Consider the following 12,155-nt stretch of genomic DNA (forward strand, 5'->3'; position numbering starts at 1 on the left):
AAGGGCAGTGCAGCACTGGGCTGCCTGGGCCCCTATCTCCCCTGGAGTCTGGTCAGGCTGCGGCCAACGCCCCCTTTAAGGCCCAGCAAGGGCAGCCGGAGTGATAGCCCCTCACCCCACCAGGCCCACCGGGCCCTGACTGCCCACTGTCACTGGATCTGATAAGAGACCCACCCCCCATGGCCCCCTCCCCTCTCCCAGCGATGACCACAGCCTGGCCCCCACCCTGGCTCCACATATATAAGGGGACCCTGGGGGCTGAGCACCACGGACACCAGTTCTCAGCATACCCAGCTCCCACTCAGCCGCCACCATGTCTCTGACCAGGGCTGAGAGGACCATCATCGTGTCCATGTGGGGCAAGATCTCCACACAGGCAGACATCATCGGCACCGAGGCCCTGGAGAGGTGAGCACCAGTTGGGCTGGGATGGAGCCTGGTAGGGGACAGTGTGGGTCACTGAGGACAGGGGTCAGTAGGAGGGGTCAGGGAGGATAGGTCAGCAAGGAGCGTCAGTGAGGAGGGTCAGTGAGGAGGGGGCAGTGAGGAGGGGACAGTGAGGAGGGTCAGTGAGGAGGGGACAGTGAGGAGGGTCAGTGAGGAGGGTCAGTGAGGAGGGGACAGTGAGGAGGGACAGTGAGGAGGGGACAGTGAGGAGGGTCAGTGAGGAGGGTCAGTGAGGAGGGACAGTGAGGAGGGTCAGTGAGGAGGGGACAGTGAGGAGGGTCAGTGAGGAGGGGGCAGTGAGGAGGGTCAGTGAGGAGGGCACATATGCAGGTTCAGTGAGCACGAGCAGCGGTGAGGCGGGTGCTCGGCGGTCAGCGAGCAAGAGAAGGGGCATGGGGAGGGTGACGAGGGTCGATCGTGTCCCTCCCTCAGCGCCCAGCACCCAGGTCTCCACAATCATTGTTGATTGAATGAGTGAGTGAAGGATGGAACGAATGACTGGAGGACAGGGCGGTGAGGGTGAGGTGGGCCGGGCCATACTGGAGCTGGGGCAACAGCTGAAGTCCGCGATACCGATCCTGTGTGTCTTTAAAATGTTCATATTGGGGTCAAGTTGCACTTTTTGCCCTAATATTTACGTTTTAACTCCCGCGTGCAAACGTGACGTGTCCCGGCCCGGCCCGCCCCGTCCGCAGGCTCTTCTCCAGCTACCCCCAGACCAAGACCTACTTCCCGCACTTCGACCTGCACGCGGGCTCCGCGCAGCTGCGCGCGCACGGCTCCAAGGTGGTGGCCGCCGTGGGCGACGCGGTCAAGAGCATCGACAACGTGGCGGGCGCCCTCTCCAAGCTGAGCGAGCTGCACGCCTACGTGCTGCGCGTGGACCCGGTCAACTTCAAGGTGGGCGCGGGGCGGGGCCCGGGGCGGGGCGGGGTCCGGGGACGGGGCTGGGTGCCCGCCGCTCGCGCCGCGCCCGCCCTGAGCCACCCTGTCGCCCCAGCTGCTGTCCCACTGCCTGCTGGTCACGGTGGCCTCGCACTTCCCCGCTGACTTCACGGCCGACGCGCACGCCGCCTGGGACAAGTTCCTGTCCATCGTGTCCCGCGTCCTGACCGAGAAGTACCGCTGAGGATGCCTCCCGACCCCCAGGGCAGGCTTCGAGCCCTCCCCTTCCCCTGCACCCTCTTACGATTCCACCCGGGACCCCCAATAAATGGATGAGGATGGAGGGAGCCTGGTTGTGCGTCTCAGTATTGGGGGAAGCGGAGGAGAATGAAGGGAGGGAATGGAGGCTTCGCAGGAACACTGCCGACCCTAGTGTCACCCCCGGCCTGGAGGTCACTCCAAGGGTGCTTTGGGGGCGGTCCTTGGTCCTGAGGACCCCAGAGTCGCGACCGGAGGGAGCAGAACAGCCCAGGACCGCCCACGCCGTTTTCTCGGGTCAGACCTGAGTTTGTGCCTCTTTCCCGCCTCCCAAATCACCCAGTCTGTCGCTTCAGTCAGCGTATTGTGTGTATGTGTAGGGTATGTGTAGGGACTCAGGGGCCTTTCCTCAAAGCTTGTTGTCACAGCTCAGGCACTGAGAGGACCCTTGACACCTCCTGGCCCTCCGCGCTCTTTCTCCCAATCCCTCCATCAGCTCCCTGTGGAATAATTGTAGATCCCCCTGAAGTCTGCAGCCAAGGCGCACACACACACACACACACACACACACACACACACACACACACGGCGTGATTCAGTTCCTCCGCGGTGACAGGGACCTGGGTTGGCAACCAGGGTCCCCAGGTTCCCGCCGCGCTCCTGAAGATAAGGGCGGGCAGGGCGCCGGGGGGCAGGGCCGCTATAAGGAGGCCGGGACTGCGGGCGCGGCACCCAGAGCAGCCACGCCAACGCCATGCTCAGCGCCCAGGAGCGCGCCCAAGTAGCACAGGTCTGGGACCTGATCGCCGGCCACGAGGCGCCCTTCGGGGCGGAGCTTCTGCTCAGGTGGGTTGGGGCTGGGTCTCCAGAATCGTAGCGAGGCGGAGACTGGGGTGTTGGGCCTGAGTCGGGAGGGGGGCGGGCCTGACCGGGGGTTCGCGGGGTCTGGGCGGCGCAGACGCTGGAGGGGGCGCCCTCCCTCTTCACCCTTGCTCCCGCAGGCTCTTCACGGTGTACCCCAGCACCAAGACCTACTTTAAGCACCTGGGCGACCGCCCTGACGAGGTGCAGCTGCTGAGCCACGGACAACGTGTGCTCGAGGCGGTGGGAGTGGCCGTCCGGCACATGGACAACCTGCGCGCGGCCCTGAGCCCGCTTGCCGACCTGCACGCACATGTGCTGCGCGTGGACCCCACCAACTTCCCAGTGAGCCACCCCGGGACGTAGCAGGGTTCGCGCGCGCAGCCGAGGTGGGGAGGCATTCGGCAAGGAATTGGCGAGGACAGAGCTCTTCTCACCGGCCTTTTCTCCCGCAGCTGCTGATCCAGTGTTTCCAGGTGGTGCTGGCCTCCCACCTGCAGGGCGAGTTCACGGTGGAGATGCAGGTGGTGTGGGATAAGTTCCTGACGGGCCTGGCGGTAGTGCTGACAGAGAAGTACCACTGAGTTCTGTGCCCCGGGTCTAGGTCTGCGCATGTCAATAAACAAGCCTCAAAAGTCTGGACCCCGCGCAGGTGTGGTCTTTGGGGAGCAGGCGGACTGACGTCACAGTTGCGGGCAGAGAAGCTCCGGGTCCTGAGGGGAGCCTCGCGGAATCTTAGGGCAGGATCCCCAACCTTTGCTGACAATGGAACCAGGGGCACAGGAACGGGACCTTGGGCACTCAACAAACCCTGAACGAGGACAGTTCCCGGTCTGACAGTCTGGGGGTCCGGGCCTGGTGTGTACACCCAGAGGCTTGCACAGAACAGTTGCCCTCCCAGGGCAGGGGAATGTGGTGGGGCCGAGCGCGTGCTCGGATGGGGGAAGTGTCTTCGGCTTCACCTCGCATCTGGCACCCGTGCGATGCCATACCATTTGCAAAGCACGTTCTCATTCACACACTAATTCGTCTCCGTCCCTACCTCACTCCAGGCGCCGCAAGCCTGAATCTTCGCCTCTTTAACAGATAGGCGGGGCACCGAGGCCTAGGGGGCAAGTTCCTGGCCTGAGGCCAAACAGACTTCGTGGCCTAGGGCTCCACAGACCCTCATCTCTGTTCTTTCCCATCTTCTCCCCTACTTCCAGCACTCACTCTGTAGTTGCCTTGCCCTGGTCCAAGTTAGTCCCTTCCTCTGAATCTCCTGGGGCAGGGAGTGGGGGTAGGAAGGAAGACCTCTACGGCCACAACCCATGTCACGTCAACATGAGGTGCGATACTAGGCTTGTCCCTAAGCGAGCTGAGCCTGATGCATCCGACGGAAAATCCCCAACCGCGCTGGGTCTTTTAAATAATTTAGAAGATCCTAATGCAGGGTGGGTGCCTGGCAGGCCCACGGCCACCCAAACCCCACCCCAGCTCCAGCCGCCCCGCTCAGTCTCTGGGGTCCCTAGGCCATGGCGCCCACCTTACACAGACACACACACACACACACACACACACACACACACACACACACGTGCCCTGTCAACCTCTCTTCCCTCTGCAGCACTGGTGCAGGGATCTTAGTGCTCCATTTAGAGCCTTTGCAAATGCAGGAGCCTGACCCTGGGAGCTCTCCAAACTCTGAATGAGAATGGTTCCCCGGCTGATAATCTCACATCTGTGCAGGGCTGGGAAGTGGGGGACCAAGTCCAAAGCAGGGGGTGGGGAGGGGCTGCTGGATGCCAAGCCCTGACCCTGGCTGAGTGGAATGCCCCCACTGTCCATGACAACACCTGCTAACCCGCTCTGTGCCAGGGCCTGCCCACCATCGTGGGTACGATGCTTAAAGTACTTCCCCCCGTTACATCCTGCACCCACATTATTTACATGGGCAGTTTACAGCTCTTCATCCTGGGGAAAAGTTTAGTGCGAAAGCAGCTTGTTTCACTTCGGAAAAGACTGTGCTCCTCTCCAAGACTGGCAAATAGACCCCTCGAGGCTACACCAGCTGGGGACAAACTCGGGTGCCAGTGGGTTTGCGTGGCTCGGAAACGTGTGTGAGCTCCCAGACCCACAGGAGCGGGAAGAGAGTGGGCCCCAGGACTGGGTGGGGCCCACTTGGGACTCCAGCACTCCCGCACCCTCTCGAGACCGAGCTTTCCAGGCTGGCACCTCCTGGCCCTGTGCCAGCCAATGAGCACAGCACGATCGGGCGTGCCCCTCGCACCCCAGGCATAAAGGCTCGCGCACTCCCAGCCTTGCACGCTTCTGGTCCTGACCCAGACTCAGAGAGAACCCACCATGGTGCTGTCTCCCGCCGACAAGACCAACGTCAAGGGCACCTGGGCTAAGATTGGCAACCACAGTGCAGAATATGGCGCAGAGGCCCTGGAGAGGTGAGCAGCCCACCTGCCCGGCTGGGACTGGGGCTGGTCGCCCCCGTCGCATCCTGGTCCTGGGCCGACCGGCCTAAGCCCGGCTCTCCCGTCTCTTCTCCACTCAGGATGTTCATAAACTTCCCCAGCACCAAGACCTACTTCTCCCACTTCGACCTGGGACACGGCTCCGCTCAGATCAAGGGGCACGGCAAGAAGGTGGCCGACGCGCTCACCAAAGCCGTGGGCCACATAGACAACCTGCCCGATGCCTTGTCTGAGCTGAGCGACCTGCACGCCCACAAGCTGCGTGTGGACCCGGTCAACTTCAAGGTGAGCTCGCGGGCCGGGCCGGGAGAGATCTGAGCTAGCAAGGCAGAGAGTGCGGTGGGGTTCCAGAGGTGGAGCACGGCGGCACTCCCCCAACCCCGCGGCCCCTGACACCCCCTCTCTCCGCAGCTCCTGAGCCACTGCCTGCTGGTGACCCTGGCTCTCCACCTCCCCGCCGATTTCACGCCCTCGGTCCATGCCTCCCTGGACAAGTTCTTGGCCAGTGTGAGCACCGTGCTGACCTCCAAATACCGTTAAGCTGGAGCCTCCGCGATTCCTACCCTGGCCTGGGGCCCTCTGGCGCTCTGGGCACCCTCACTTCCCGATCTTTGAATAAAGTCTGAGTGGGCTGCAGCCTCTGTAGCCTCAGTTCTCTGTGTCCACAAACCGTGCCGGGGTCGGGGTGGTTCCCAGCAACGAGGAATGGGAGGGCTGAGGAGGGATGGGAGCTAAGGCTGAGGCCTCCCAGAATCTGCTGAACCAAGCTCTGACTTGCAAGGGCTCTGCCCGAGGTGGGTAGTCCTAAAATGGCACCCTGTTTTGCAGTTTCTCTGATCCCCCTTAAAGATACAGTTAGGGGCTTCCCTGGTGGCGCAGTGGTTGGGAATCCGCCTGCCGATGCAGGGGACGCGGGTTCGTGCCCCGGTGCGGGAGGATCCCACATGCCGTGGAGCGGCTGGGCACATGGGCCATGGTCGCTGGGCCTGCGCGTCCGGAGCCTGTGCTCCGCAACGGGAGAGGCCACAGCGGTGAGAGGCCCGCGTACCGCAAAAAAAAAAAAAAAAAAAGATACAGTTAGATCCAAACAACAAACCACACAAATAGGCTTTTTGTGGGGTCTCCCGGCAGTTCTGCCTTGGTGCTGTGAGCAACCTTCACAAAGGCCCCCGTCCCACGCGCCAGTGCCCTGGACTCCACGCTGGAACCTTGCACACCCCACCCACCCTGTAGCCCTTAGGGACCCTATCAGCACCTCCAGCCAAGCCCCCATCTTCAGGGCAACACCCAGCGCTGGATAAAAGTTTGGGGAGAGTGGTGGGGCCCCTGCTCACCACTTTCTTTCTGGACAAGGACCTCTTCGAACAGCTGGGGAGTGGCTTCCCCCTCTCCACCACACACTCTTCCTCTGCCCCACAGCCCAATTCGCTTTCATTTAAATATAGAAAAACACTGAAGAATTAAATTAAAATCCACCCATGTTTTTTTTCACACACACACGCACACCCTTTTTGTGTGATTCAAAGGAGAGAGAGAATCCCTCTGTCCTGTCCACCTAACCCCCGCAGAAGGAGCCAAGGCTCACAGTTTGGGACTGACCCCACTGGCTCCTACCCTGTGCTGAGGGGACACAGCTACATCTACAACTGTACTTTTTTTATTTTTTGGTCAAAAATACTATTCTACCTTAGGCATATTTTTCTTCAACCTGCTCTTCTCACTGAACTGTGTCTCCTCTACCTGTCTTCTGGCCAATTCATTCAGCTCTGTCTCACTTCATATATTTGTTGGTCATTTTGATATTTCCATTAATTTCCTGTTAAAATCCTCTGTCAATCGTTCTCATAAGTCATTTGTCTTTTCCTTATATCTTTGTGGGAGGTCTTCCCATATTGTGAATGTAAGACATCAGCTGAGAAATGTTCCTCAGATCTTGCCTTAAAAGGGCCGGGGTGGGGACTTCCCTGGCGGTTCAGTGGTTAAGACGCCGCACTTCCAGTGCAGGGTGCACGGATTCGATACCTGGTCGAGGGATTAAGATCCTGCATGCCCCGCGGCTCACCCCCCCCCCAAAAAAAAGGCTAGGGTGCAGCAACTACCACCCTGGAAGAAGAAACTTGAACCCGGAGCCCCCCAGCCGGAGGGATTCCAGTAGAGATTTGTTGAGGACATGTCAGCGATGCGCACACGTCTTGTGTGCATCCGTCTCTGGCCTGAACTAGACGCACCGAATCGCCTATTCATTCACTGATTCTGCCCAAATTTAAAATGCCTAGCGTGTGCCAAGCCTAGGTCCAGGGTGGGTGGGACGGGCTGACCTACTCCCTTCTTCCATCCCTCAGGGGTTCTAAAGGGTGGAAGAGCGGACATCCACCCCGCTCCACAAACCGGCCCCCGCCAGCTGGGACCAGGATAGCACTTCCGGGGAAGGTGGACGCAGCGGGCGGGAAGCAGCCGGTGGGAGGGCGAATACCCTGGCCAGAGTCTCCAGGTCCCTCCCCAAACTGGGAGCGAAGCACGCACCGCCCAGCCAGGCGCAGACATTGCGCCGCGCGCCCCCTGCTGTCCAGGTCCATAGGCGCATCCCGGCCCCGCGCCAGCCAATGAGCGCGCCCGCGATCGGGCGTGCCCCTCGCGCCCCAGGCATAAAGGCTCGCGCACTCCCAGCCTTGCACGCTTCTGGTCCTGACCCAGACTCAGAGAGAACCCACCATGGTGCTGTCTCCCGCCGACAAGACCAACGTCAAGGGCACCTGGGCTAAGATTGGCAACCACAGTGCAGAATATGGCGCAGAGGCCCTGGAGAGGTGAGCAGCCCACCTGCCCGGCTGGGACTGGGGCTGGTCGCCCCCGTCGCATCCTGGTCCTGGGCCGACCGGCCTAAGCCCGGCTCTCCCGTCTCTTCTCCACTCAGGATGTTCATAAACTTCCCCAGCACCAAGACCTACTTCTCCCACTTCGACCTGGGACACGGCTCCGCTCAGATCAAGGGGCACGGCAAGAAGGTGGCCGACGCGCTCACCAAAGCCGTGGGCCACATAGACAACCTGCCCGATGCCTTGTCTGAGCTGAGCGACCTGCACGCCCACAAGCTGCGTGTGGACCCGGTCAACTTCAAGGTGAGCTCGCGGGCCGGGCCGGGAGAGATCTGAGCTAGCAAGGCAGAGAGTGCGGTGGGGTTCCAGAGGTGGAGCACGGCGGCACTCCCCCAACCCCGCGGCCCCTGACACCCCCTCTCTCCGCAGCTCCTGAGCCACTGCCTGCTGGTGACCCTGGCTCTCCACCTCCCCGCCGATTTCACGCCCTCGGTCCATGCCTCCCTGGACAAGTTCTTGGCCAGTGTGAGCACCGTGCTGACCTCCAAATACCGTTAAGCTGGAGCCTCCGCGATTCCTACCCTGGCCTGGGGCCCTCTGGCGCTCTGGGCACCCTCACTTCCCGATCTTTGAATAAAGTCTGAGTGGGCTGCAGCCTCTGTAGCCTCGGTTCTTTGTGTCCACGAACCGTGCCAGGAGTCGGGGTGGCTCTCTTTGCCTTGGACCAAGCAACTCTCCGAGGCAGGTAAAGAGAGGGAAGGGGAAAACAGTACAGAAGAGGGGCGGAGCCGGTCCCACTGCCACTGCCTGGGATTCTCTGGGCAGCCCTCACCCTCACCCTGGAGTGACTTGCTGAGTACATCCGCCCTTTACCGAATTCCAGAGACTTGCGTATTCATCGCGGGTTTGCTCAAATAATGGGTTTGTTTCCTGTCTTTACATTTTATGGCACACACACTTGTGCTGAGAGTTGGTGGACCTCCAGCCTAGGACCTTGGAGCTCTCCCAGGGCTCTTCCCAGAGTTGGGTGGTGGGGAGAACACAGAGATCACACTTCTTCAGAGGCTCACTGAGTACCCCCTCTCCATCAAGTGCCTCCCAAGTACATGCACAGTCTAGAGGAAATTGGGGTGAGCAGTGCCATTGCAGAGCCAGGCAATTTCCTGGATATGCCCCTTTCACCTGGTACACCCCCCAGGACACTCACAGGGTCTAAAGGACTGATTTGGGGGGCCCAGCTCAGGATCCACTGCATCACCCTGAGGCCCACTGACTCACCCCAGTGCAGCAGTGGAGAAGAGAGCCCGGGGGGTGGGGTGGGGGTGTGGGCGCCTGCACTCCGATGTGCTTCCTTCCCATGGAGAATGCCCCTAGTGCCCAGTCCTGGTAGTCGTCCAGCCCTGAGCCCCCGACTGAGAGCAGTGTCCTTTCTTCCCTGGGCCCAAGTGTCATCCTCAGAGAATGCGATGGCAGGTTCCCTGACTCAGTGTGTCATGCTTTTAGCACAGCTGGTGGCACAGTATGAGCTCTTTAAGAGGCAGTCTTCCTTATTTTATTATTAGGAAAAATGAGGGCCTGGGCTAAAAGTGGAAACAACCCAGATGTTCATCAACAGATGAGTGGACAAACAAAATGTGATCTATCTATCCATAAAATGGAATGTTATCCGTCCATAAAAAGCAACTAAGTGTCAATACATGCTACAACATGGATAAACCTCGGAAACGTGCTAAGTGAAAGAAACCAGACACAAAAGACGATATATTGCATGATTCTATTCACATGAAATGTCCAGAATACGCAAATGCACAGAGACAGAAAGACTGGTAATGGCCAGGGGCTGGAGGGCAGGGGTTATGGACTGACGGCTAATGGGGACAGAGTTTCTATTTGGGACGATGAAAACGTTCTGGAACTGGACAGTGGTAATGGCTGCACACACTCTGAATGTAATTAAAGACACTGAATCGTACCCCTTAAAATAGCTAAGACAGTAAATTTTATGTTACATGAATTTCAACGCAATTTAAAAAAACAAAAGGATGTATAGTGATGCCTGGCACAGCATGAGTGCTGCATAGGTATTAGCTATTATTTTGGGATATATCCTAGGCACCCATTATAAATGCTCATTGTCAGAAAGGGGCGTCTGTTATGAACCAGGCACAACCTTGGAAAGAAGAAATTGTTACCTTCCTTATATACCATAAATGAGAAAATAGACTCAGAAAGGTGTCATAATAGACTCGGGAGGGAGGTAGAATAAGCTGACGTTCAATGCCAAAATCCACGCTAAAATTCAGGGCAACCTAATATTAATGATACATACTAAATATTAGTTTCCATAGAGTAAACCTTCAAAAATACGGGCCTCAGGGTCCAGGGCGATTAGGAAGGCCCCAGGTCGGAGCAGACGCTCCGTGGAGCGCTCCGGGCCCCTGGGGCCAGATTCTGCGACCAGAGGCACGGCGAACCCAGGAGGCCAAGGGGACCGCGGGCCGATACGCGCAGGCGCAACCCGGGCTTCATCAAGGCTCCGAGCGCGCGGCCGGGCGGGCTCCACGATGGTGCTGGAGGCGGCGGACCGCGCTGCGGTGCGCGCGCTGTGGCTGAAGCTGGGTAGTAACGTCGGCGTCTACACGACCGAGGCCCTGGAGAGGTGCGCACAGGCCCCGGGCTCCCCTGCCTTCAGCCCGCTCGGGAAAGCGTCCTCCTTCCTCCCCAGCCTGACTCGCCGTTCCTCCCGCAGGACCTTCCTGGCCTTCCCTTCCACCAAGACCTATTTCCTCCACCTGGACCTGAGCCCCGGCTCCGCCCAGGTCAGAGCGCACGGCCAGAAAGTGGCCGACGCGCTGTCCCTCGCCGTGGACCACCTGGACGACCTGCCCAGCGCCCTGTCGGCTCTGCGTGAGCTGCACGCGCATAAGCTGCGCGTGGACCCCGTCAAGTTCCAGGTGAGCTCGCCGGCGGGGTCTGACCCCTGTCGCCGGGGGAGGGGGCTCCCGTCAGGGAAGGGGGGTGCACCCGCGTGGAAACGACTCCCTCTCCGCAGCTGCTGGTCCACTGCCTGCTGGTGACCCTCGCCCGGCACTACCCCGGAGACTTCAGCCCCTCCCTGCAGGCCTCGCTCAACAAGTTTCTGAGCCACGTGATCTCGGCGCTGGCCCCCAACTGTCACTAAATTGAAAGGGTGGTCGCGTGGGGCTCGTGTTTGAGTAAAGTCCGCGGACAAAGCCTCGGGTGCGCGAGTGTTCTCTCTAGGGGAGCGCGCCCTGGGCCTGACAGGGGGCAGGGGCGCCCCTCCTAAATGAAGTAGGGGTCTGAGGAAGCCCGAGTCTCACACTACCAATTGTCAGATCCCAGCAGGACGCCCCCCGAACCCCGGCAGCCTGAGGCAAGTCTGGACAGCGGGTCCCAAATCCCAAGTGGTAAACCCCGACTAGCCATGCCCTTGGGCGCGACCACTTAGCGGTGCAGACCCGGGGCTTCGGCCACTCGGGAAGGGGTGGCAGGTGGCGGTCATGTCGCAAGCTGGCGAGGCCGGACCCTCCTCCGGGCTGCCTACTTCGGACACCTCAGATCCACCTAGAAGCGCGCGGCACAGCCTGGGAGAAAATTAGGGACCGGCGCTCCTGCCGGCGCGGACCGGAACTGCGCCGGTAGGCTTGGGGTCAAAGGCACCTTTGCCAGACTCTGGACCTGGTGGAAAGAGGTGGCTCCTGCAGCGGACAGGGCGGACCAGGGAGCCGGCAGAGAGCCCTGCCCACATGCCACACTTCTCAGGAAGCAGACCTCAGAGCGTCTTCCTTTAAAAAATTCGGAGAACTACTCCACTTGCTGCACCTGCCTGTGTATCCCAGTGGGCTCAGCACATCCATTATTCCTTCACTCCCCACTTGACACATGGGGAAACTGTGTGAACAATGGAGGGCATGGGAGTCCCATCCAAGAGTACATGTGTGACATGCACAGACAGAAGTCCCCTCTTATCCTGAGGGATATATTCCAAGTCCCCCAGTGGATGCCTGAAACCTCAGTACTGAACCCGAAGCATGCTATGTTTTGTCCCATATGTACACACCTATAGTAAATTTAATTTATAATTAGGTACAGTAAGAGAGTAACAGCAATAACTAATAAGACAACGACAACAATGTACTGTAATAAAAGCTATGTGAATGTGGTCTCTCTCTTTCAAAATATCTTGCCGTGCAAATTTGATACCTTTTCCATCTCAATACCAGAGCAGTTACCACGCACTGCGGCTGTAACTTTTGCAGTTTGAAGTGCGACAGCAAAACAGCATGAATTTTTTTCCTTCTTCACAATTTCACAGATAGAAGATTCGTTCTTACCATAGATCTTCGCAACCTCAGCATACGATTTTTTTCTTTCCTTATTGTCTGGAACTTTTAGCTTTTAT

The 12,155-nt window shown here is 59.1% G+C and overlaps 5 protein-coding genes across 5 annotated transcripts; all 5 read left to right on the top strand.

The window, feature by feature from the left end:
* Positions 1 to 255: 255 nt before the first annotated feature.
* HBZ (hemoglobin subunit zeta) lies at positions 256 to 1,679 on the top strand. The gene is made up of 3 exons (XM_004270386.4): positions 256 to 408; positions 1,143 to 1,347; positions 1,448 to 1,679. The coding sequence occupies exons 1-3, from the start codon at positions 314 to 316 to the stop codon at positions 1,574 to 1,576; spliced, it is 429 nt and encodes a 142-aa protein (XP_004270434.1). The 5' UTR covers positions 256 to 313; the 3' UTR covers positions 1,577 to 1,679.
* A 599-nt stretch (positions 1,680 to 2,278) lies between these two features.
* On the top strand, positions 2,279 to 3,089 carry HBM (hemoglobin subunit mu). Its single transcript, XM_004270385.3, has 3 exons — positions 2,279 to 2,436; positions 2,592 to 2,796; positions 2,907 to 3,089. The coding sequence occupies exons 1-3, from the start codon at positions 2,345 to 2,347 to the stop codon at positions 3,033 to 3,035; spliced, it is 426 nt and encodes a 141-aa protein (XP_004270433.1). The 5' UTR covers positions 2,279 to 2,344; the 3' UTR covers positions 3,036 to 3,089.
* Positions 3,090 to 4,732: 1,643 nt separating this feature from the next.
* Positions 4,733 to 5,552, top strand: LOC101274183 (hemoglobin subunit alpha). The gene is made up of 3 exons (XM_004270384.4): positions 4,733 to 4,889; positions 4,997 to 5,201; positions 5,328 to 5,552. The coding sequence occupies exons 1-3, from the start codon at positions 4,795 to 4,797 to the stop codon at positions 5,454 to 5,456; spliced, it is 429 nt and encodes a 142-aa protein (XP_004270432.1). The 5' UTR covers positions 4,733 to 4,794; the 3' UTR covers positions 5,457 to 5,552.
* A 2,014-nt stretch (positions 5,553 to 7,566) lies between these two features.
* On the top strand, positions 7,567 to 8,386 carry LOC101273947 (hemoglobin subunit alpha). Its single transcript, XM_004270383.4, has 3 exons — positions 7,567 to 7,723; positions 7,831 to 8,035; positions 8,162 to 8,386. Exons 1-3 carry the CDS (start codon positions 7,629 to 7,631, stop codon positions 8,288 to 8,290), a joined length of 429 nt encoding a protein of 142 aa, XP_004270431.1. The 5' UTR covers positions 7,567 to 7,628; the 3' UTR covers positions 8,291 to 8,386.
* A 1,756-nt stretch (positions 8,387 to 10,142) lies between these two features.
* Positions 10,143 to 10,966, top strand: HBQ1 (hemoglobin subunit theta 1). Its single transcript, XM_004270382.3, has 3 exons — positions 10,143 to 10,391; positions 10,482 to 10,686; positions 10,785 to 10,966. The coding sequence occupies exons 1-3, from the start codon at positions 10,297 to 10,299 to the stop codon at positions 10,911 to 10,913; spliced, it is 429 nt and encodes a 142-aa protein (XP_004270430.1). The 5' UTR covers positions 10,143 to 10,296; the 3' UTR covers positions 10,914 to 10,966.
* Positions 10,967 to 12,155: the final 1,189 nt, after the last annotated feature.

This window comes from Orcinus orca, chromosome 16, assembly GCF_937001465.1.
Source record: "Orcinus orca chromosome 16, mOrcOrc1.1, whole genome shotgun sequence".
NCBI classification, from domain to species: Eukaryota; Metazoa; Chordata; class Mammalia; order Artiodactyla; family Delphinidae; genus Orcinus; species Orcinus orca.